General features: G+C 47.9%; 1 protein-coding gene across 1 annotated transcript in view; it reads right to left on the bottom strand.

The window, feature by feature from the left end:
• Positions 1–1119: 1119 nt before the first annotated feature.
• Positions 1120–21237, bottom strand: part of IREB2 (iron responsive element binding protein 2) — a 60263-nt gene continuing 40145 nt past the window's right edge. Inside the window, exons 13-22 of the mRNA XM_062206371.1 lie at positions 20189–20324; positions 18377–18461; positions 17892–18048; positions 17471–17595; positions 12932–13036; positions 12670–12812; positions 8987–9134; positions 8789–8911; positions 5490–5675; positions 1120–3989 (exon numbers count right to left, since the gene is read on the bottom strand). Coding sequence (XP_062062355.1) covers positions 3879–3989; positions 5490–5675; positions 8789–8911; positions 8987–9134; positions 12670–12812; positions 12932–13036; positions 17471–17595; positions 17892–18048; positions 18377–18461; positions 20189–20324 — 1319 coding nt within the window. The 3' untranslated portion in view covers positions 1120–3878. The remainder of the gene's footprint in view (positions 3990–5489; positions 5676–8788; positions 8912–8986; positions 9135–12669; positions 12813–12931; positions 13037–17470; positions 17596–17891; positions 18049–18376; positions 18462–20188; positions 20325–21237) is intronic.

Below are 21237 nucleotides of genomic sequence, written 5' to 3'. Positions count from 1 at the left end.
GAACCTATGCCTGCGGCGCCGGCATCTCCTGGTGGAGTCCAAGTCCTGGCTGCTCTGCTTGCGAACCCAGCTCCCTGCTAATGCGCCTGGGAAGCAGATGGTCCACGTGTTGCCCCTGCCACCATGTGGAAGCCAAAGTGGTTTCCTGGCTCCAGGCTTCAATATGGCTGTGATGGCTTCTGCAGCTACGCGGGGAGTGACCCCGTGAAGATCTCTGCCTTTCAAGTCAATCTTAAAAAGAGATGCATAGTGCCCGGCGAGGGCTTTCAGCCTGGTGGTGAAGATGCCCCTGAGGATGCCCGAACTGAAGGGCTTGGTTTAATCCCCTGCTCCAGCTTCCTGCGAATGCAGACCCCGGGAGGCGGCAGATGGCTCGGGCAGTCAAGTCCCCGCCACCCACACAGGAGACCTGGCTTGCAATAACCTGACTCCCGGCTGTTTCAGGCATTTGGAGAGAACCAACAGGTAGGAGCTGTGTGCTTAAGTAAAACTTTTAGTCTTTAAAAAGAGCAGGCCAGCACTGTGGCATGGTGGGCTAAGGTGCTGGCATCTCATATGGGTGCTGGTTTGGTCCTGGCTGCTCCTCTTCTGATCCAGCTCTCTGCTGTGGCCTGGGAAAGCAGTGGAAGATGGCCCGAGTCCTTGGGCCCCTGTACACACGTGGAGACCTGGAAGAAGCTCCTGGCTGTAGATTGGCGAAGCTTCAGCTACTGCAGCCACTTGGGAGAGTGAACCAGCAGATGGAAGAGCTCTCTGTCTCTCCCTCTCTCTGTCTGCAACTCTACTTCTAAAATAATCTTTAAAACCGAAAAAATTTAAAAAGAATACATAGAACCTCCACTCTACTTTGCATGAGAGGTTTTCCCAACTCCAAAATGTGAATACTCATTGCCACCACCGTTGAATCATGTTCAGCTTTAGCCCAATTTCATTCTCATCAGCCCTGGAGCGGGAAGAGTGTGAGGATGAGACCTACAGTCACCACGTGGAATGACTGGTGTCGGAACACCCAGACGGCATGTCTGAAGACAGCAATTTCTGGATGGCGGCCCACTGCTTTGTAAGTCATGGTTTTTGATTTTCAATTGCCACAAAATATTTTATAACAAGAGTCAAGTGTAATACAATTCTCTTTATTAAAAATAATTTACAGCATCAGTAACATATACACAATTGTCATCAACTGGACTTTGCCTCCAATATATTTCTATACAATACTTAACATTATTGAACTTACAACTGTTACACTGTTTTGTTGGCTTTAAATAATAGACAATGATTTATAGTTACTTCAGTGAGATACATGGTCTCATCACCACATATTATGTGTAAAACTGATAGAAACATCGGCACTACTGTCCATCGGGGGAAAACCCATGGAAAATGCTGTCACGTCCATCCCCTTGCCCTTTCGTTACTCCAAATCAAACTGAGGGTCAACAGCCAGGATTTTAGTATCCTCTAAATCTAAAGGCAGAAGAGTCTTTTAATTCAACCCTAGAAAAATGTCAGTCAAGGAACTGTTCTCGTGTCACTCATCACAGAGAAAGTGGACACAACCACCTCGTTACGGTACGTGCCAACAGCCGCAACTCTGAGGTTTCAGCCGCACCTGCTTTGTTTTGGTACACCTGCTGTCCGATTACCAATGGGAAACACTGAGCGATCTGACAGGTTTCTGACAGCTCTCATTCAAATGTCAGCAGATGACAGAGCTGGACAGGGCCACTGCCATCGTGGGAACCTCTGAGGGATAACGGCAACTCAGGGGCAGGATGACACTGTCACTGATTTCATCTTTCAGGAGCAGCAAAACCAAACCCAAAGGTAAAAAAAAAAAAAAAAAGTGTGTAGCACAGTGCTGTTTACAAGGTAGAAACTGCTGCTGAAACTGAACTTCCAAGTTCACAACACGGACTTGCTTTTCCTTGCGCTTCTACACTCCCTTTTGTAACACAGAATTACCCAGATGCAGTCATAGAGGAGGTAAATAAAACAATAAAAACCAGCAGATGCCACATCTCTGTAAACACAGCATTTGGCTAGAGGCAGAATTACCAGGTACACACACTGGGACACACAGCTACGACTCTCCCCAACTTATAACCCTGCTATTTAAGCACTTGCTCCAACGTATACAAGCAGCTGATTAAGGGAACTTTGGTTTTGTTCCTGAAATACACAATTTGCTTGTATCACCACTGCACCAGCAGGCCTGGAGACGCCGACGTCTCCTTCACAGGCGGCCAGTGTCACCTGTGTCCCACGTCTCTCACCCCAGGCTCAGCCATGATGACCAGCCCGTGCCTCTGCCTACAGACTGTATGTCGAGTGTGCCTTCCACAGACCCCACCCACCCACCTAATGTGGAATGACCAGTTTTTCAAAGCATGTAACAGGTGTCCAACATTTAACTTGTAAATTCTCCACCCCAACTCATGTTTTCACGTGAGTCAAACATACATGCACTGAGAGACACACAGTATATATGAAGAACAAAGCATGGCTTCAAGTACCAAAGAAAACACAAACATTTACAGAAGGGAAATTGTCTGGATAAACTCATCCATCTTCCTGTTTAAGTACATATTTGCAAAATACTCTCAGATACCATGATTGACTTTGTGCGTGGCTCTCAGTGGTCGCTGCCCACTGGCTGTCGTCCCAGCATCTTTAGCTTGCAAGTCTTCACTCTGAGCAGCGTGAGCTGGCTGGGAACTGCACGGATGTAACTGCTTTATATGTAAATCTTCACGTGCAGGAAAAATCACCACGGCCCTGCACCTGCTAAGCATGACATCTTCTGGAGCTAACGCGGCCCGTCTGACGTGGGCAGACTCGTGTGTCGGGAATACACAGCACTCAGCCACAACTGAAGTATCTCGCCCTTACGGTCAGCTTGGATCACACAGTAACGTAACAGAATGAACAGAAACCATGTGACCCAGGCAAAACAATGATTTCAAACCAACTTAAATAATTAAGAAACAGCAATACTTAAAAATGCCTAGAGCTGAGCATCCATGTCCTTTAGGGTGGGTCATTTAAGAGTCTAGAGGGGGCCGGCACAGAGCTTAATGGTTCAAGTTCTCTTTAGCAACTAGAAAACAAGTATGGAATTTCAGTTAGCAGTACCTAACTAGGTCACAGGGAGTTATAGCATCACAGAAAGTGAGCAAGAGAATCAAATCAAGTGGCGCGGCTCGCCAGAGGGCTTGCCCTGGGGGAGGCTCACCCTCGTGGTCGCTGCCCAGGGCCGAGCGGTCAGCTGTGCTCCGCTGCAGTGCCTCTCCACGGAGGATCTGGCTGGGGTGGACAGAATGATTGCAACCTGGGGCAAGTTCATCCTTGAGTCTACGATAAACCTGGCTCGTTCACAAACTAAGAATGCCAACTGTGTCCAGCGCACTGCTAAAAGGGAATTAACAGACTTAAAAGTCCTTTATAGATCAGATTCCAACTTCCACAGTTTCAGAGTCTACCTCCTTCTAGTCCAATGTGCTGATCTTAAACCAACAAACAGTAGCAGAGTACAGGAGCAAAGCTGAGCAGACAACTCCAGGTTACCCATACAGGAATCTTCAACAAGTTCAAACTCTGCCTTTATTTACAAATGGTCTGATAAAATACACCCCTCCCCATACTTACAGGTCTCTTCAACAACACACTTCACACGCTGATTTTAGCAATGTTAATAGCACCATTCGGATATGATTTAAAATCAAGAAGACTTCATTTCAGTCCCTGCGATGATTCGTAATCACTACATCCGTGGACGATAACTGAGTGCACTGGGGCCGCCGGCACCTCCGCGGTGGCGCCAGCTCAGCGCAGGGCTCTGCGGCGCCACGCAGCAGTCTCTCCCCGATGGGCAGATACTAGGAGAATTTTCGTGCCACGAAGTTCAATAAGCCTCCATGCTTGTACAATGTTACCTCGACATCGTTTTCAAATGCAGCAATCACGTTGAATACTTTTCCAGAACTTGTCTTAAAAAAAAAAAAATGCGACGTGAGTGGTAAACCCTCAGTGCTACCTGTGCTCGGGGCTGTCTGTTCTCACGGTGACTACACCTGCCGCCTGTGCTGTCTACCTGTGCTCGGGGCCGTCTGTTCTCACGGGCAGTGACTACACCTGCCGCCTGTGCTGTCTACCTGTGCTCGGGGCCGACTGTTCTCACGGGCAGTGACTACACCTGCCGCCTGTGCTGTCTACCTGTGCTCAGGGCCGTCTGTTCTCACGGTCAGTGACTACACAGGCCGCCTGTGCTGTCTACCTGTGCTCAGGCCGTCTGTTCTCACGGGCAGTGACTACACCTGCCGCCTATGCTGTCTATTTTTCCTGGTTCTAATTTCAGACATTCTGACTCTAGAAACCCTTCTGCTATTTGGAAAACACTGAGATATACCTGACTCTGGGCTTTGTAGCTAAGTAGAAAAACAGAATCTTCATTTCTGATTCTAAATCACAAATGGTACACTGCGAGAACCATAAGTCAAGGGGTTTGGGCTGACTACTATTTGGGGACATTACTCTATGTCCCTGGTCTCACACCAACGCTGCCACTCTCCCTGAGTGGTAAAGCCACCCTGTCACCCCAAGCTCTCAGCTAGCTCTGCTTTCTACGGGAGTAGCGCACACTCCTGCGTTAAAGTTAGATCAGCACAGAGAGCCGAAAATCACAAAGTGGACGCTGACACAGGAGGTTAGGGTATTCCCCTCCACGTCTCCTTGCTGCAGTAAGCATTCCGTGTCCTCTGCTCCCACAGAACACGACCTGTATGAACACGGGTGCAGGGCACGGTGCTGCCTCACACCACGTGACATGAACACGGGTGCAGGGCACGGCACCGCCTCACACCGCGTGACATGAACACGGGTGCAGGGCACGGCGCCGCCTCACACCACGCGACATGAACATGGGTGCAGAGCACAGAGTCGCCTCACACCGCGTGACGTGAACACGGGAGCAGGGCACAGCGCCACCTCACACTGCGTGACACGAACATGGGTGCAGGACACAGCGCCGCCTCACACCGCATGACAGGAACACGGGTGCAGGGCACGGCGCCGCCTCACACCGCGTGACACGAACACGGGTGCAGAGCACAGCGCCGCCTCACACCGTGCGACATGAACACGGGTGCAGGACACAGCGCCGCCTCACACCACGTGACATGAACACGGGTGCAGGGCACAGTGCCGCCTTACACCACGTGACATGAACACGGGTGCACGGTGCAGGGACCGGTGCTGCCTTACACCGCGTGACATGAACACGGGTGCAGGGCACGGTGCCGCCTCACACCACGTGACATGAACACGGGTGCACGGTGCTGCCTTACAGCGTGTGACATGAACACGGGTGCAGGGCACGGTGCCGCCTCACACCGCGTGACTTATGCTGGTGTTGGCAGGCGACTCGCTGCGACGCTGCTTCCCGCTCCAGCTAGCGGAGTGCAATCCCAGATCTGAGAGTTGGGAGATACCTTTATAGTTAATGTAATCCCAGGAGAGAGTTCTTCAGGGAAGGTTAAAGAAAACGTTTCTCTGCCGGACAGGCCCAAGGACTCTGCATTTTCTCCTGGAAGAAACTGAAGTGGAACTATGCCAATTCCAATCAGATGATCTTTGTGTATTTTTTCATAACTTTCAGCCAAAACAGCTTTCACACCCTGTAATAAATGAGTATTTCATTTCCTTTACTCACGCTTGAAAGTTGACTTATTGAGCATTTACAAGGGGGAAAGATTTACTATGATCTTTCCTGAACACTTTACCCTCACACCCCACACTGGGACCGGTGTTCACAAAGGCTCTTGACAGATGACCCCTGCACCTGAAGGAGCTCCCGACGTTGTTCTAACGCCCTGTCAGCCACCTCTAGTGCCCACCTTGCCGTCAGGGCTCTGCAGATGGGGCGGCCTTCACAGCACAGCTGAGACAGGTCAACTCTCTCTTATCTAAAAGGCAGAGGAAGAGTCCCCATCTGCTGGTTCCTGACCCAAACGCTGGCCCAGAGCAGACGCTGGGAGCCGGGAACTCAATCTGTGTTTCCCTCTTGGGTGGCAGGGACCCAACCGCTTGCGCCTCGCTGCTGTCTCCCAGGAGGCTGCAGGAAGCAGAGCAAGCATCCAACCCAGGCCCTCGGAAATGGAACGTGGGTGCCTCACCTGCTGGGATGAATGAGTGCCCAACACGCTCTCTTGAAATGGAATACCAAAATAAGGCGTAACGAAGGTAGAAACCCGTGACAGGGAGGCAGCCGAGGAAATTCCCCAAACATTTACAAACCAAGGATAACTGATACAGCAGGCAAGGCTGAAATAACGGGATGAGGAGGCTGAAGCTAGGTCCGAGTCACTTTACAGTAGGAACCCAGGCTAACCTGAGAATCCAGAGTTCTTGGAAGACTGGCAGTACTGCAGAGTCTCAGAGCAGGGGTGGGGAACAAGAGGGCTGTGAAATCACTTGGTCTGGCCCTGCCAAGACAGCCACAGGCAGGACTCGAAATTCAATAAATCTGCCCACAGATGATGTCAGAAATATCTAGCCGGCGCCGTGGCTTAACAGGCTAATCCTCCACCTTGTGGCGCCGGCACACCGGGTTCTAGTCCCGGTTGGGGCGCCAGATTCTATCCCGGTTGCCCCTCTTCCAGGCCAGCTCTCTGCTATGGCCCGGGAAGGCAGTGGAGGATGGCCCAAGTGCTTGGGCCCTGCACCCGCATGGGAGACCAGGAGAAGCACCTGGCTCTTGGCTTCGGATCAGCGAGATGCGCTGGCCGCAGCAGCCATTGGAAGGTGAAACAATGGAAAAGGAAGACCTTTCTCTCTGTCTCTGTCTCTCACCGTCCACTCTGCCTGTTTAAAAAAAAAGAAATATCTAAAGCCCTCGGCAGAAAAACGGTTCCCCAGCCTGCCCATAGTAAGGTGGGTCCCATGCTGGGAGGGGAACTGTCTGTTCTCCACAGAGAACAAGCCAAAGAGGCTCTAATTTGGGTCTCGCTCAAGGGCCTTTTAGGCCAGTTTACCTTAGTCCTGTCTTCCTGCTCACCTCTTCTCTCCCTCCAAAAATGTAGCACCACAGACACACTGAGTGCGTGCTCACTGTACCTTACACATACGATGAATAAAGTCGTTGTTAACACCAAAGACCCAGCGTTCATGCCAATGGCTCTGCTGGGATCACCTCAGGACCGAGGCTCACTGGGTACAGGGACAGGCTGGCCTGAGAACGCCAGGCTGGAAAGAGGGGCGGCACAGGTGACTGTACCCTGAGTCTCTTTCCTTGAGGAAATTCAGCTGTCTTAGAAGACATCACAGGCACCCACAGCCAGGGCTTGGTCCCCAGCTTCCCGGGTGGACAAAAGCCAGCCACGGCTGGAGCTTGGGATCAGATTTTCATGTGTAACTGTGGGGCTGGCCAAAGACCACTCATGGTATGAGGAAAGCTTCCCACGGAAAAACATAAATGAGGGGTTGGTGCTGTGGCGCAGTGGGTTAAGGCGCCGCCTGCAACACTGGCATCCCATATGCTCATGGGTTCAAGTCCTGGCTGCTCCACTTTCAATCCAGCTCCCTGCTAATGTGCCTAGGAAAGTAGTGGATGATGGTCCAAGTGCTGGGCCCCTGCACGTGGGAGACGGATTGAGTTCTTGGCTCCTGGTTTCCACCTGGCTCAGCCCAGGCTACCGCAGCCATTTAGGGAGTAAAGCAGTGGATGGAACATCTCTCTCTGTAACTCTGCCTTTCAAATAAATAAATCTTTTTTTAAATAAGTTGAGAAATGTTTAGAATAAAAGGAATCTGTAACTATCATTAATATTTGTAATACTTCTAAATAGTATCTCAGAAATATTAGAGAATCTGGTTTACTGCTACAACTCCTTAGGGTGTTTATATCTGGAGGAAGAAACTAAATTAAGGAAGTTCAAGAAAGCAGGGGGTGGGTGAGATGGGCGCTGAGGGTGCGCTTGGCAGCCTTCCTCCAGCCCCCCTGTGAGAACAGCTGGAGAACAGGAAGGGGCAGGCGCACAGCCATGTGACTGCCCTCCCCACAGACCAGGGATACCGCACCAGAGGAACAGTCCTGAGAGAAAGGCTTCCCAGGCTCACAGGCACCACCACATCCTATTATTATACCGTAAGGTAGATACTTCTGCCACACTGATTTTGTCACCTAAGAAAATGCGTAATTAAGTTCAGATATTAAAATGCAGCCCAGCCAGATCAGCACAAAATATTCTCCAAAACGGCTAGCAGAAAAAAAAATACATAAATACAAGGGGCCTTCAAAAAATTCACAGAAAATGTGCATTATGAGAAAATTATGCATGGATTTCAAACATTCTGCACCAAAAATAAACACCTTTTAGTTCATTTACCACAAACATTTCAAAATACCCTAGCAATGAGGACTGAATAACCACTAAAAAAACCCAAGTAAGCAAAATGGGTTTCAACAGGCTGTTTCTGACAACAGGGAATATGAAAAATTCTTTCGGGGCTGGTGTTGCGGCACAGCAGATAAAGCCACCACTGTGAAGCTGGCTCCCCATGTGGCCACCAATTCGATCCCAGCTGCTCCACTTCTGATCCAGCTCCCTGCTAATGGCCTGGGAAAAGCAACGCAAGATGGCCTGCACCCATGTGAGAGAACAGAAGAAGCTCCTGGCTCTGGCCTGGCCCGTGCTGGCTCTGGCAGCCGAGTGGGGAGTAACCAGCAGGTGAAGTTCTTTTCTCTCTGTAACTCTGACTTTAGATGCTAAGAAGTTTGAAGAACCAATACCAGTAAGTAGGGTCCTTTGGCAGCCCAGTCTCTTGAATTTCCAGAGCCGTATTTCTTCCCTGCCAAGATTATCAGCGGGATACCTTCCTTCTGGTACAGCTCTGCAGCTTCAAACACATCCAGCTGTGGACCAAACACAAAGACTTAGTACACACTCCGCCCCAGGTCCGCAGCCTCACGCGCGGTGTGCGCCCTTACCGTCTGTCCTGATGGGAAATGGATGGTTTTGGGAGCTGGTTTTCCAATAAATTTATTGAAAAGCTTGATATTTGCAAATGTGCCTCTTGTCATCACAGCATCATTGCCTCTTCGGGCTCCATATGAGTTGAATTCACGGGGGGTAAGGCTACAATAAAATTCTCAGAGTCAGTTTTCACTCCAGATAGAAAATAATTACACAATAGTGAATTGTAAAATGTATCCAAAATTTATAAACTCCACTAGACTGTGTTAAAGCAAAACTCAGGTGTCTATCTTAACTGTTTCATTATGTTTCTCCAAAAGATATGGACTCTTAAAATACATATACCATTGGCCAGCGCCGTGGCTCACTAGGCTAATCCTCCACCTGTGACGCTGGTACCCTGGGTTCTAGTCCCGGTCGGGGCGCCGGATTCTGTCCTGGTTGCTCCTCTTCTAGTCCAGCTCTATGCTGTGGCTCAGGAAGGCAGTGGTGGATGGCCCAAGTGCTTGGGCCCTACACCCGCATGGGAGACCAGGAGGAAGCACCTGGCTCCTGCCTTCGGATCAGCACAGCACGCCAGCTGTAGCAGCCATTTGGGGGGTGAACCAACGGAAGGAAGACCTTTCTGTCTCTCTCTACCTCTGCCTGTCAAAAATAAAATAAAATAAAATACATATACCATCCTTATACACTTCCCACAACAGGAAAATCTAGTCATCTGTTACTACCAGATAGTCATTCAATATTCACATGGCCCTGGCTTTTCCCATACTACTTTTTGAAAGTTGGTCAGTTCAAATCAGCCTTCAAACTACAGTTCCTAAATGTATTCAGCTGGTCTCAAGTCCCTTTTATCTGTGCGTCCCCTGTACTTCATCTGAAGAGACCGGGTCACTTGTAGGATAGCTCTCTGTATCTGGACTACGTTTACTGTATTCCCATGAACATGCTTTCTGGTCCCCTGAATTTTTTGTAAATCAGATGTCAGATCCAATGACCTGGACTTCAAGCGTTTGGCAACCAAGCTTCACAGGTCCTGCGTGCCCCTCAGGAGGCACCTGACGCTGTCTCGGTCCCCACTGTCACAGCCATGAATCATAACTGTCTATGCTGGCTGTTTCATCAGACCCTAAGATGGCGCTACCATAATTCACACATTCATCGTCCTCCCCACTCCCACCCCCTTAAAAAACAAAAAGATTTATGAACTTTGAAAGTCAGAGTTATAGAGAGGGAGGGACAGAGAAAGATATAGTCCACCTGCTGGTTCACTTCCCAGATGGTCTCAACAGCCAACGCTGGGCCAGGCAGGAGCCAGGAGCTTCCTCCAGCTCTCCCACATGAGTGGCAGGGGCCCAAGGACTTGGGCCATCTTTTGCTGCATTTCCCAGGCCATAGCAGGGAGCTGGATCAGAAGTGGAGCAGCTGCGACAATAATCAGCAACCATATGGGATGCTGGTACAGCTTTATCAGATATACCACAATGCTGGGCCCTCCCCTTTTTCTTAAGGCTCCAAATCTTCAGGAAAGGTAAAATTTCCTTCAGTAATGATTTGGTTGTATTCATACATTTCATGCAAGAAACACTAAAGGCTTGACAGCCTATCAGTTTTCAAAATTATGAGCTGATTCCCTAACATCTTTCAAACATAAGAAATTTAACTTTTTTTCATTTAGAATCATCACCAACTGATAGATGAAAACATATTCCTCGCATTTCAAGTCGTTTCTAGTTACTGCTTTGTTGGTGCTCAGTGTGTCCCATCTTTGAACAGTGACAAATCCAAGCTGGTTCTAAAATCCCTGACAGAAGCCTGATGGTCTCTGACAGCTCCCTTGCTTCTGGTCGAAGACGTGCAAAATCATCTTGGACATTTTCCAGTCCCAGATATGGAATCAATCAATCTCCAAGAACAGTTCCTATTATTGGGAACGGTATTTAGAAATCATAATACAGGGGCTGGGGGTGCAGCGTGTGGTGCAATGGGTCACACTGGAGTGTCAGTTTGAGTCCCAGCTGCTCCCCTTCTGATCCAGCTCCCTGCTAATGCGCCTGGGAAAGCGGTGCAAGACAGCCCAAGTGCTTGGGCCCCTGCCCCCACGTCACAGACCTGGATGGCTGCAGAGGTCATCTGGAGAGCGAATCAGCAGAAGCAAGATCGCCCTCTCTCTCTCCCTTTCCTTGCCTTTCAAATAAGTAAATCAGTTAATTTAAAAAAAAAAAAAAAAAAAGGAAGAAGGGAGGGAGGGAGAGGGGGAGGAAAGGAGGAAGGGACTGACCAACTGACCCCAGTATGGGTGAGTACCCTTAGTGGGGTGTTCACAGCTACTGAATTAGTAACTACAGAAATGACTTTAGGAACAATCAACAACCAACTTTTAGAAAAAAAAATTTAAAGTCAGAGTGAGAGAGAGAGGAAGAGACAGAGATCTTCCATCTGTTGCCTCACTCCCCAAATGATGCAGCAGCCGAGGCTGGGCCAGGCTGAAGTCAGGAGACTGGGCCTCTGTCCAGGTCCCACATAGGTAGCCAGGACCCAAACACTCAGGTCATCTTCCACTACTTTCCCAGGTACATTAGCAGGGAGCACTTGGGACTCAAACCGGTGTTCATAGGGATGCCAGTGGCACAGGTGGCAGCTGAAACCATTGTGCTACATGCCAGACCCAACAACCCAACTTTATTTAGCCTCTAATTTGGTCTTTCACACAGAGGCAACAATACTCTAAATGTGTACATTTAAATTTCTTACTTCAGGTCCAGAGTGGTAGGGATTGGGTGTTTTATGTTTAGGAAATGCAAACCAACCAGAATTACTGGATTAAATGAGCTAAGAAATTTATATCAAACATATACTATATATGAAAAGTGTGTATCCGAGAGAAATGGTGACTAGTTTTCTTTTATGGAAACTGTCACAATTATCATCAAGATGGAAATCATAACCAAAAAGTGTGAGAAAGCAGACTTCCTTTAGTTCTTACTACTCTGTGATAAAAGCTCTCCAGTTTTATCACCAGTCAAACCAAGCTACACAGCACTGATAAGACTTCTCTGTGGAAAAATCTCACCATCTGAACGGCTCAAGCTTCGAATAAGCACTCAGCAGTTAATCAGGTCCAACGCTGCAGTTTCTGCTTTAGCAAAACTTTCGTCTCTGGTGTCAACACAACTCTTCAATAGCAGAGCGACTCTACATTATTAATCGTGTGGAAACAAAATCTTCCCAGTGTTGGGTTTCTAATCCCCTACATCAAAGTCCTTTACACATTCATGCTGATTGTTAAATGTATAATTTTAAGCACTAATTCATTGTCTTTTGATTGGTACACATCAATCCTAGCCTCCCAACACACACTTTTGGGCTACGTACCCCTTTACTGCACTCCAATAAAAGGAAGCTAACTAGAACCAAGTGACTGGGCCACATGGTAAGGAACAAAGCAGCTCTGAGAGAGTATCTCGTATCCAGTCAGGTGCTCGTTTATACTATAAGGGCTCCATTTAAACAAGCACTTTTGTCCAATTTTAGTATATGTGCTGCCAAAGCGAGCACTAAACCAATATGTTCAACTTCTAAAGTTACAAGCAAAGACCTTGCTTCAAACACAACAATCAGGATAGCATCAGAGGCCCGACCATGAGAAGCCTCTTCCCCAGAGAGAAAGAAAACAAAACAGAAACCCTCGACCCACCCTCTGTTTGTCAAGTACTTGGCAGCAGCACTGCTCCGGGCGATGCTCCCCGCGGGAGATATGTGATCCGTGGTGACAGAGTCCCCCAGGTGCAGTAAGACGTGGGCATTCTCAATAGCTTGCAGTGCAACTGGTTCTTTGGTCTACAAGATAAAGGTCCAAGGCGTTGAACTCCTCACAGGCACTTTCAGTTTATTACATTCTTTAAGGATCAAAGGGTAAAGCTTATCAAGGGTAAAGCTTATCAAAGGGTAAAGCTTACAAGCTTATCAAAGAAGGAAGGACATCGGATGTAAGTAGACTTTACGTCCCACGGAAACAAAACTGAATCAGGTGCTTCTAAGGAATGCCATCGCTTATTTCCAGTCTGTGGGGATGAACAAGGAGAAAGATAAACGCAGTCAGAAAGTTTCTGAAAATGTCAAAGGCAACAAAGCAGCACCCAGGTCACAAGGAAAACAAAAAAGGGTCAAAGAAAGCTGAGGGCGTCTTCCATTAAACCCTGATGTACTGGACAAAAACGAACAGATCTGCTCTTCAAACTCTAATACCTGAATCTTCGGGAACATTTAAAGTTACATTTTAACATAACTGAACATAAAGATTCTACAGAGTCCAAAAAAGGCAATGAACTTAGATCTATCTTCACACAAGAGAAGCTGGGTATGTGAGGCTTATGTGTTGTTAATCTTGAAGAACCTTAACGCTGAGAAAAACTGCCATCTTCCAATGTATCTGTCTTATGTCACTGCCTATTCCTTTTATTAAGATTTGTTTATCTGAAAGGTAGAGTAACAGGGGAAGAGACAGAGAGAGTAACAGGGGAAGAGACAGAGAAAACTTGCATCCACTGATTCACTCCCCAAATGCCTGCAGAAGTCAGCACTAGTCAGGCCAAAGCCTAGAGCCAGGAACGCCATCCAGGTCTCCCACGTGGATCCTCTGCTCCTTCCCAGGTGCATTCACAAGAAGCTAGATAAGAAGTGGAGCAGCTGGGACTTGAACCAGTGCTCTGATATAGGATGCCAGTGTCACAAGCAGTGGCTTAAGTCCCTGCACCACAACACCAGCCCCTATCACTGCTTGTTCTGTTTTAAACTCTATCTAAAACATCACAATTTCTCTCCACTCCATCAACACTGTTTAACCAGGACAAGAGTAATTTCTCTTCTTGATTCTACCCTCCTTACTCAATTTCACCCCAATACATTTTTTTTTTTAAGAATTTATTTATTTTGAAAGAGTTACAGAGGAGACACAGAGAAAGAGAGATCTTCAATTCAATGGTCCCTCCCCAGATGGTCACAATGGACAGCACTGGGTCAGTCCAAGACAGGAGCCAGGAGCTTCATCCGGGTCGCCCATGTGGATGGCAGGGGCCCAAACCCTTAGGCTAGCTTCCAGTTTTTTCCCAGGCCATTAGCAGGGAGCTGGATGGGAAGCAGAGCAGCCGGGACTCAAACAGGCACCCGCACGGGATGCCAGCATTGCAGCAGGTGGCTTAACCTGCCGCACCACAACACCGAGCCACCAGCACGCTTTCAGAGCAGAGCGATCCTTCTAAGCAGATTATGACACTCTTCTGTCCAGCCCTTCCAAAGGCCCTCCCCTCACTCACTCAGGGTAAAATGTATCTGACAGGTGCAGAGACAGGGAGGAAGGAAACAGGAGTGCGGGAGACAGAGCCAGAGAAGCTCTCACTCCCTGGTTCACTGCCCACGTCGGCAGGAGCCAGAAGCCAGGAACTCAGTCCAGGTCCCACATGTGGGCAGGAACCCCAACTACCTGAGACATCACAGCTGCCCGAGCCTCCACGCCAGCATCTGCACCAGCAGGAAGCGGCGTCAACAGTCAGCTGGGTATCTGATGTGGGACCTGGTGTCTTCACCAGCAGTTCACACAGCTGCCCGTTCCACAAACTTCAGGCTGCTACAACGGCTTAGGTTCCCAGGGTGATTCTGCTTCCACCAGGCTCTGTGACATTTCCTACCATGGTCCGCAGTCACTGTCTCCATACTGCTCTCATTAAAGTTCCCTCCTTAATGTCTCTTACACAAAACTTCCTTCAAATCTACTTCCTAACTTGCTTCAAAACTTTGCAAAGATATCCTTTCACTCTATATAAAACTGCAACACTGACAACACAGCTTGTATTAGTTATTTTTTGATTACATAAGATATGTAGAAGTTGTCTTTGTGTTTTGTAAACTGATGATTTCAAACACCTAAAAAGAGTACCACACACACACAAGGGGTTCAATAAGTACCTTTCTGTCTTCATATTTATATTCTATTCTTAAAAAAGGTCTGGGGGTGAACACTTGGCCAAGAGGTTAGGATGCCTGCCCACATCCCACATTGGAGCCCTGGCTCTAACCTAAATTTCAGTGTCATGCTGATGAGCACCCTGGGAGTCAGCAGGCTGGCACAGGTACTTGGGTCTCAGTCACCCATGTAGGACAATCAGATTGAGTTCCTGGCTCCTGGCTTCAGCCTGGCCCAGCCATGGCTGTTATGGGCACTTGGCGAGAGAACTAGCAGATTAAAACTCTGTGTGACTCTCAAGACCAAAAAAAATCTGTATATATGTGTGTGCGTTTGTATATACATAAAAACATTTCTGGGAGTCACCACTGCCTGTGACTCCAACATCCCATGCATTGTCAGTTTGTCCCAGCTGACTACTTCTGATCCAGCTCTCTGCTAATGGCCTGAGAAAAGCAGTAGAAGATGGGCAAGTGCTTGGGCCCTGCTACCCACACAGGAGACCTGGATGAAGCTCCTGGTTTCAGCTTGGCTCAGCCCTAGCTATTGTGGCCACTTGGGGAGTGAACCAACAGATGGGAGATCTTTCTCTCTCTCCCTCTCTCTGTGTAACTCTTTCAAATAACTAAACCAATCCTTAAAAAAATAAACAAAAAGGAGCTGGTGCTGTGGTACAGTAGGTTAACGCCCTGAAGCACCAGCATCCCATATGGACGCCGGTTCTAGTCCCGGCTGCTCCTCTTCCGATCCAGCTCTCTGCTACGGCCTGGGAAAGCAGTAGAAGTCCTTGGGTCCCTGCACCCGTGTGGGAGATCTGGAAGAAGCTCCCGGCTCCGGGCTTTGGATCAGTGCAGCTCTGTCCGTTGCAGCCAACTGGGGAGTGAACCATCAGATAGAAGACCTCTCTCTGCCTCTCCTCTCTATGTGTAACGCTTTCAAATAAATAAATCTTAAAAACAAACAAACAAAAACAAAACCATTTCTGGGGCCGGCGCCGCGGCTCACTAGGCTAATCCTCCGCCTGCGGCACCGGCACTCCAGGTTCTAGTCCCGGTTGCCCCTCTTCCAGGCCAGCTCTCTGCTGTGGCCCGGGAAGGCAGTGGAGGATGGCCCAAGTGCTTGGGCCCTGCACCCCATGGGAGACCAGGAGAAGCACCTGGCTCCTGCTATCGGATCAGTGCGGTGCGCTGGCCGCAGCAGCCATTGGAGGGTGAACCAACGGCAAAAAGGAAGACCTTTCTCTCTGTCTCTCTCTCTCACTGTCCACTCTGCCTGTCCAAAAAAAAAAAAAAAAAAAAAAAAAAAATTCTGGAGGGGCAGATGCTTAGCACAGTGGTTGAGAGGCCACTCGGGATGCCTGTATCCCATATGGAAGCTCCTGGGTTCTGGTCCAGGCTCCAATCCTCATTCCAATTCCTGCCAATGAGCATGCAGGGAGGCAGCAACTGACAGCTCAAGCAGCTGGATCCCTGCCACCAACATGGCAGACCTGGATCGAGTTCCAAGACCCAGATGCAGCCTGGCCCAGCCCCAGCTGCTGCAGGATTTGAGGAGTGAATCAATGGAAGGGAGAGCTCTGTTTCTGTCTTTCAAATAAATAAATAAAAATTTTGGGGCTGGCGCTGTGGCATAGTGGGTAAAGCTGCCGCCTGCAATGCTGGCATTCCATATAGGTGCCGGTTCAAGACCGGCTGCTCCAGTTCCAATCCAGCTCTCTGCTGTGGCCTGGGAAAGCAGTGGAAGATGGCCCAAGTCCTTGGGCCCCTGTACCCATGTGGGAGACCCAGAAGAAGCTCCTGGCTCCTGGCTCCGGATCGGCTCAGCTCTGGCCGTTGCAGCCATTTGGGGAGTGAACCAGCTGATGGAAGATTCTCTCTCCCTCTCTGTAACTCTTTCAAATAAATAATCTTTAATAAATAAATAAATAAATAAAAACTTTAAAAATCCTCCACATCACTGGTAAGGCAGGTAAAGTAAAAGGCTAGAGAACTGTAGAGAGAGATTTCACTGTTTGCTGTTACCAATTTTTACATTAAAAAAAGGTTCTTTGAGAGGCAGAGAGAGAGAGAGACAGAGCGCTCCCCTCTGCTGGAACACTCTCCAAATGCCCATGACAGCTGGGGTTAGGCCGGGGCTGGGGCCATCGCCACACTGACTCCAGGGTCTGCACTGGTGGGATGCTGGCGTCAGGAACCCAGGGACTCCCACAAGGGCCCAGGCATCTTTCTGAAGCCCCAGAGCGGGAAGGACCAGCAAGGGCAGTCTCTGTGAAGCGCGCCCACATTCAGGGAGCCAAGGACAAGGACTGAGCTTACACAGTACTAAGTATTAGATAAGCGCTACGCATTTTTAGTAAGTAAATAAATTCTAAAACTCTGTTCTTTTTAAAATTAGTGATTCCAGATATAAAATGAGTATCACTCACTAAAAACCAAGGATTAAAAACAGTGTAATTTTTATTCTATCCAGAAAGCAGGATGCATAAAAGAACACGTAACTCAGACTATTTCTGCAAACAAGTGAGTCCTTCTCTTACCTCTACCTTTTCCTTTAACGCTTTAAACATGGAGAATATAACATGTTCTTCCTCGACCCGGTGAACTTCTTCTCTATCAGGCCAAATATTGTGCAGGTAAATATTCTTGCCAGTAGGGTCGGTCCCTGATAAAAAGATTTTAGCATGGTATTTATGGCGAAAAAACAACCCCTCAAAATGTTCAAACCTTTTCAAAAACATATCACAGAAATCAAGTAAATCACTCAACAACAGGCTGCTCACTTAAGCAGCTGGAAGAATCACACACTTGGATTCTCACGAGCACAGGAATTACTGTGCATCATCAATTTTCCTGAAACACATCATAAAGTAGATGGTCCAAGAAGCATCTCAAAGATGGTACAATTTTTATGGAAAAAAGGTGTGTGCAGACATACATACATAATAATAGGAACGATACCTAAAGGCTCCGTCAGGAAATCTATATCCACTGTGCCGGCTATGGCATAAGCCACCACTAGGGGTGGAGAGGCAAGGTAATTGGCACGAACACAATCACAAAGACGACCTTCAAAATTTTTGTTTCCAGAAAAAACTCCACAGGTAACCAAATCACCCTGAAAAAAAACACACACATACAAATATATTCAAGAGATGCAACACACCTGGATCATCATATATAAGCAGTCTCCAACATTACAGTTCTGAGGGCAAGACAACCAAAAGCCCAGCAGTAACGTTTAGGCCCAGAATTATGAATCCGGCAAACAGAGTGAGCAACCCCTTACGTTATCAGGACGTTACGTCTAAGCCAGAAATGATCTGCTGACCCATCTTCACCTGGGATACAGAATTCTCAATGCAACAACTGTACTTCCTACAATCTAGTAAGAGAACGCAGTTAGCACAACCCACTGGGACATCTTGCAAATGCACACCTCTTACCTGCTTTACTGCATTTAAAACTGCTTCTGACAAGGGTGCTGTGTTCCCCACACAGGTTGAACATCCATAGCCAACTATTTCAAACCTGCATTTCAGAAAGTAAATGTGATTGGACAGCATCTCATGTTTGTAAAGAAAGGACGAGCCTTCTCTCATTTCCATCCCTACAATGAGAACGCTCAGCACACACAACCCACAGTTCACCTCCGTCGCTATGTTATCCCACATCTGACCCTTTGGCACGCGCGTGTTACCTGAACCCTACACAACCCTCAGGAGCCCCGGTACACACAACAATCCCTGCCAGGTCAACAGCACCGACCACACCACACAAAGGAATCCCTTAGATACTACTTGCTAGGAATAAAACATGACCTCTTAAAAAACTCATACTGTATCTCCATCCTCGGGGTTTCCTTAAGCTGTTAAGTGCCAAGAGGACCTTGCCCCATAACAATTGGAATGAAGACCTTAAAAAGGTGCTCTGGGCCGGCGCTGCCGTAGCTCAATAGGCTAATTCTCCGCCTGCGGCACCGGCACACCAAGTTCTAGTCCCGGTCAGGGCGCTGGATTCTGTTCTGGTTGCCCCTCTTCCAGGCCAGCTCTCTGCTATGGCCCGGGAAGGCAGTGGAGGATGGCCCAAGTGCTTGGGCCCTGCACCCGCATGGGAGACCAAGAGAAGCACCTGGCTCCTGGCTTCAGATCAGTGCGGTGCACTGCCCACAGCGGCCATTGGGGGGTGAACCAATGGAAAAGGAAGACCTTTCTCTCTGTCTCTCTCTCACTGTCCACTCTGCCTGTTAGGAAAAAAAAAAAGGTGCTCTGACCCAGCACTCACTATATACAAATCCATTCTCAGCCAATTAAAACTCTCTTGGAGCCTCTGAAAACAGTTCCAAGACAACATGGCTAGAAGATTAGAAATATAATCCTCTAAACCAGCTTCAACTACTGTTGGAAAAGCAGGAAACCTACACTTTATCACACTCACAAAGGAACTGATAATTTAGGTGAGAAGATACGTTCCAAAAGATACATCAAAAACACAATCAGCATGTAATAAAAAATGCAAAATTAATTTTCTCCAACGTTCAGGGACAACTTTATGGATTAGAGATCCAGTAACCTCACAAAACCTCAATTATGGCAATTTATTGAGTTAATAAACGCAATCTGTAAGATCCCAGTCTCAACAGATCTACACAACTCACAAAAATTGAGTACTGGGCCCGGCGTTGTGTATGGCACAGAGGATAAGCTGCCACCTGCAATGTAGGCATTCCATATACCTGTTCAAGTTCTGGCTGAGAAAGCAGCAGAAGATGGCCCAAGAGCTTGGGCCCCTGCACCCACGTGGGAGACCCTGAGGAAGCTCCTGGTGGCTGGCTTTGGCCTGATCCAGCCCTGGCCATTGCAGCCATTTGAGGAGTGAATTAGCAGATGGAAGCTCTCTCTCCTTCTCTCACTCTAACTCTGCCTTTTAAATAAATCTTAACTATCTTAAATTAAAAAATAAAGTAAAATTAAGTATGACTTGGTAGCATCACTTAGACCGTCCGTCACTGCCACCTGGTTTGGCTTGTGCTGTCTCGTCTTCCCTGCTCCGTATCCTGAAGGGAGAGGCCAGGTCTCCCTCCTCTCAGCAGCCAGCACAGTGTCTTGCTCACTGCACATGTCCAGTCAATGCTGGCTGAGCAACAACTAAAGCATGCGTGTCCCATCTTCTCTTCACAGGAAAGGCTGTAACAGGCGGCAGCTTCCGCACCTGCTGCCTGACATGCATCAGTGTCAACAGTGGCGACTGTCACTCACCCGAGCTTACTGAGATACGGTAACACTCCGCTTGAACTGAGGTAATGTGTAACCATGCCACTGCCTGGGGACAAGCTGGTTCTGATGTAAGGTTTAACTCGCAGTCCAGCTTCCACAGCCTTTTTAGCCAAAAGACCTGCAGGCAACAAACAAGGCTGGTTAGCACAGGCATCTTCCCCATCATTCACACCGCAGCAGGAAGCAAGATTCCGTGACCGACCAGTCTCCGATTCAGATTACAGTGAAAGTCCATACTCATCAACTTACTGCCATCATCGTGACCGCTTTATTCTACTGATTTGCATTACTAACAACAAATTAAAAACTGCAGTAGACATGTAAGCCCTTAGGTTGTAAATTATTAAGGTACACGTTGATACTGTGGCCTCAAGGAAACAATTAGAAAACTGTGCACACAGAAGGGACCGCAGAAGTTCGTGGAAAATGGAACTGAAAGGTGGTTACTCTGGTACAGAGAACATGCAAGTGTTACTTTTCCATAATACATGATTTCCAAAAACTTTCTGAAGATCTCTGGTATAACAGATATCATTAACTGAACCATTTTTAAAGCCACAATCATAATAAACTAAGAACAATCTAACACTTACCACGCACAGTCTTCTACTATTAACAAATTGCTCCATAGTTTATACAATCTGATTTCATTTACAACCCTTGTTAAAAATCTCTGCAATTAGTAATCATAACCTCTACTCTACCTCCAATGGCTCTACTCCCAACCTGTGTGTACTGATGGTCCTCTTCCCCACTTAATGCTGGTTAATGCCACTCTTAGGATCATTGGTTACTATCCTCACCCTGTCTTTTATGACCTTGTCTAAATATGATCAGAGTCGGCGAACTTGGAAGGTTTCCATAGCCTTGGCAACTCATGACAAGAGCCTAGGGTGGTTAGTGGTGCCATGAACTAGAGTGTCAATTTGTTGGGTCAACAACAGGAGTCACTGTGCACTTGCTCCTCATGTGGGATCTCTGTCCTTAATGTGCTGTACATTGTGATTTAATGCTATAACTAGTACTCAAAC

Source organism: Lepus europaeus, chromosome 11 (assembly GCF_033115175.1).
Source record: "Lepus europaeus isolate LE1 chromosome 11, mLepTim1.pri, whole genome shotgun sequence".
Classification (NCBI taxonomy): Eukaryota; Metazoa; Chordata; class Mammalia; order Lagomorpha; family Leporidae; genus Lepus; species Lepus europaeus.
Note: the sequence above shows the minus strand (reverse complement) of the source record. Positions and strands in the feature narration are given on the sequence as shown.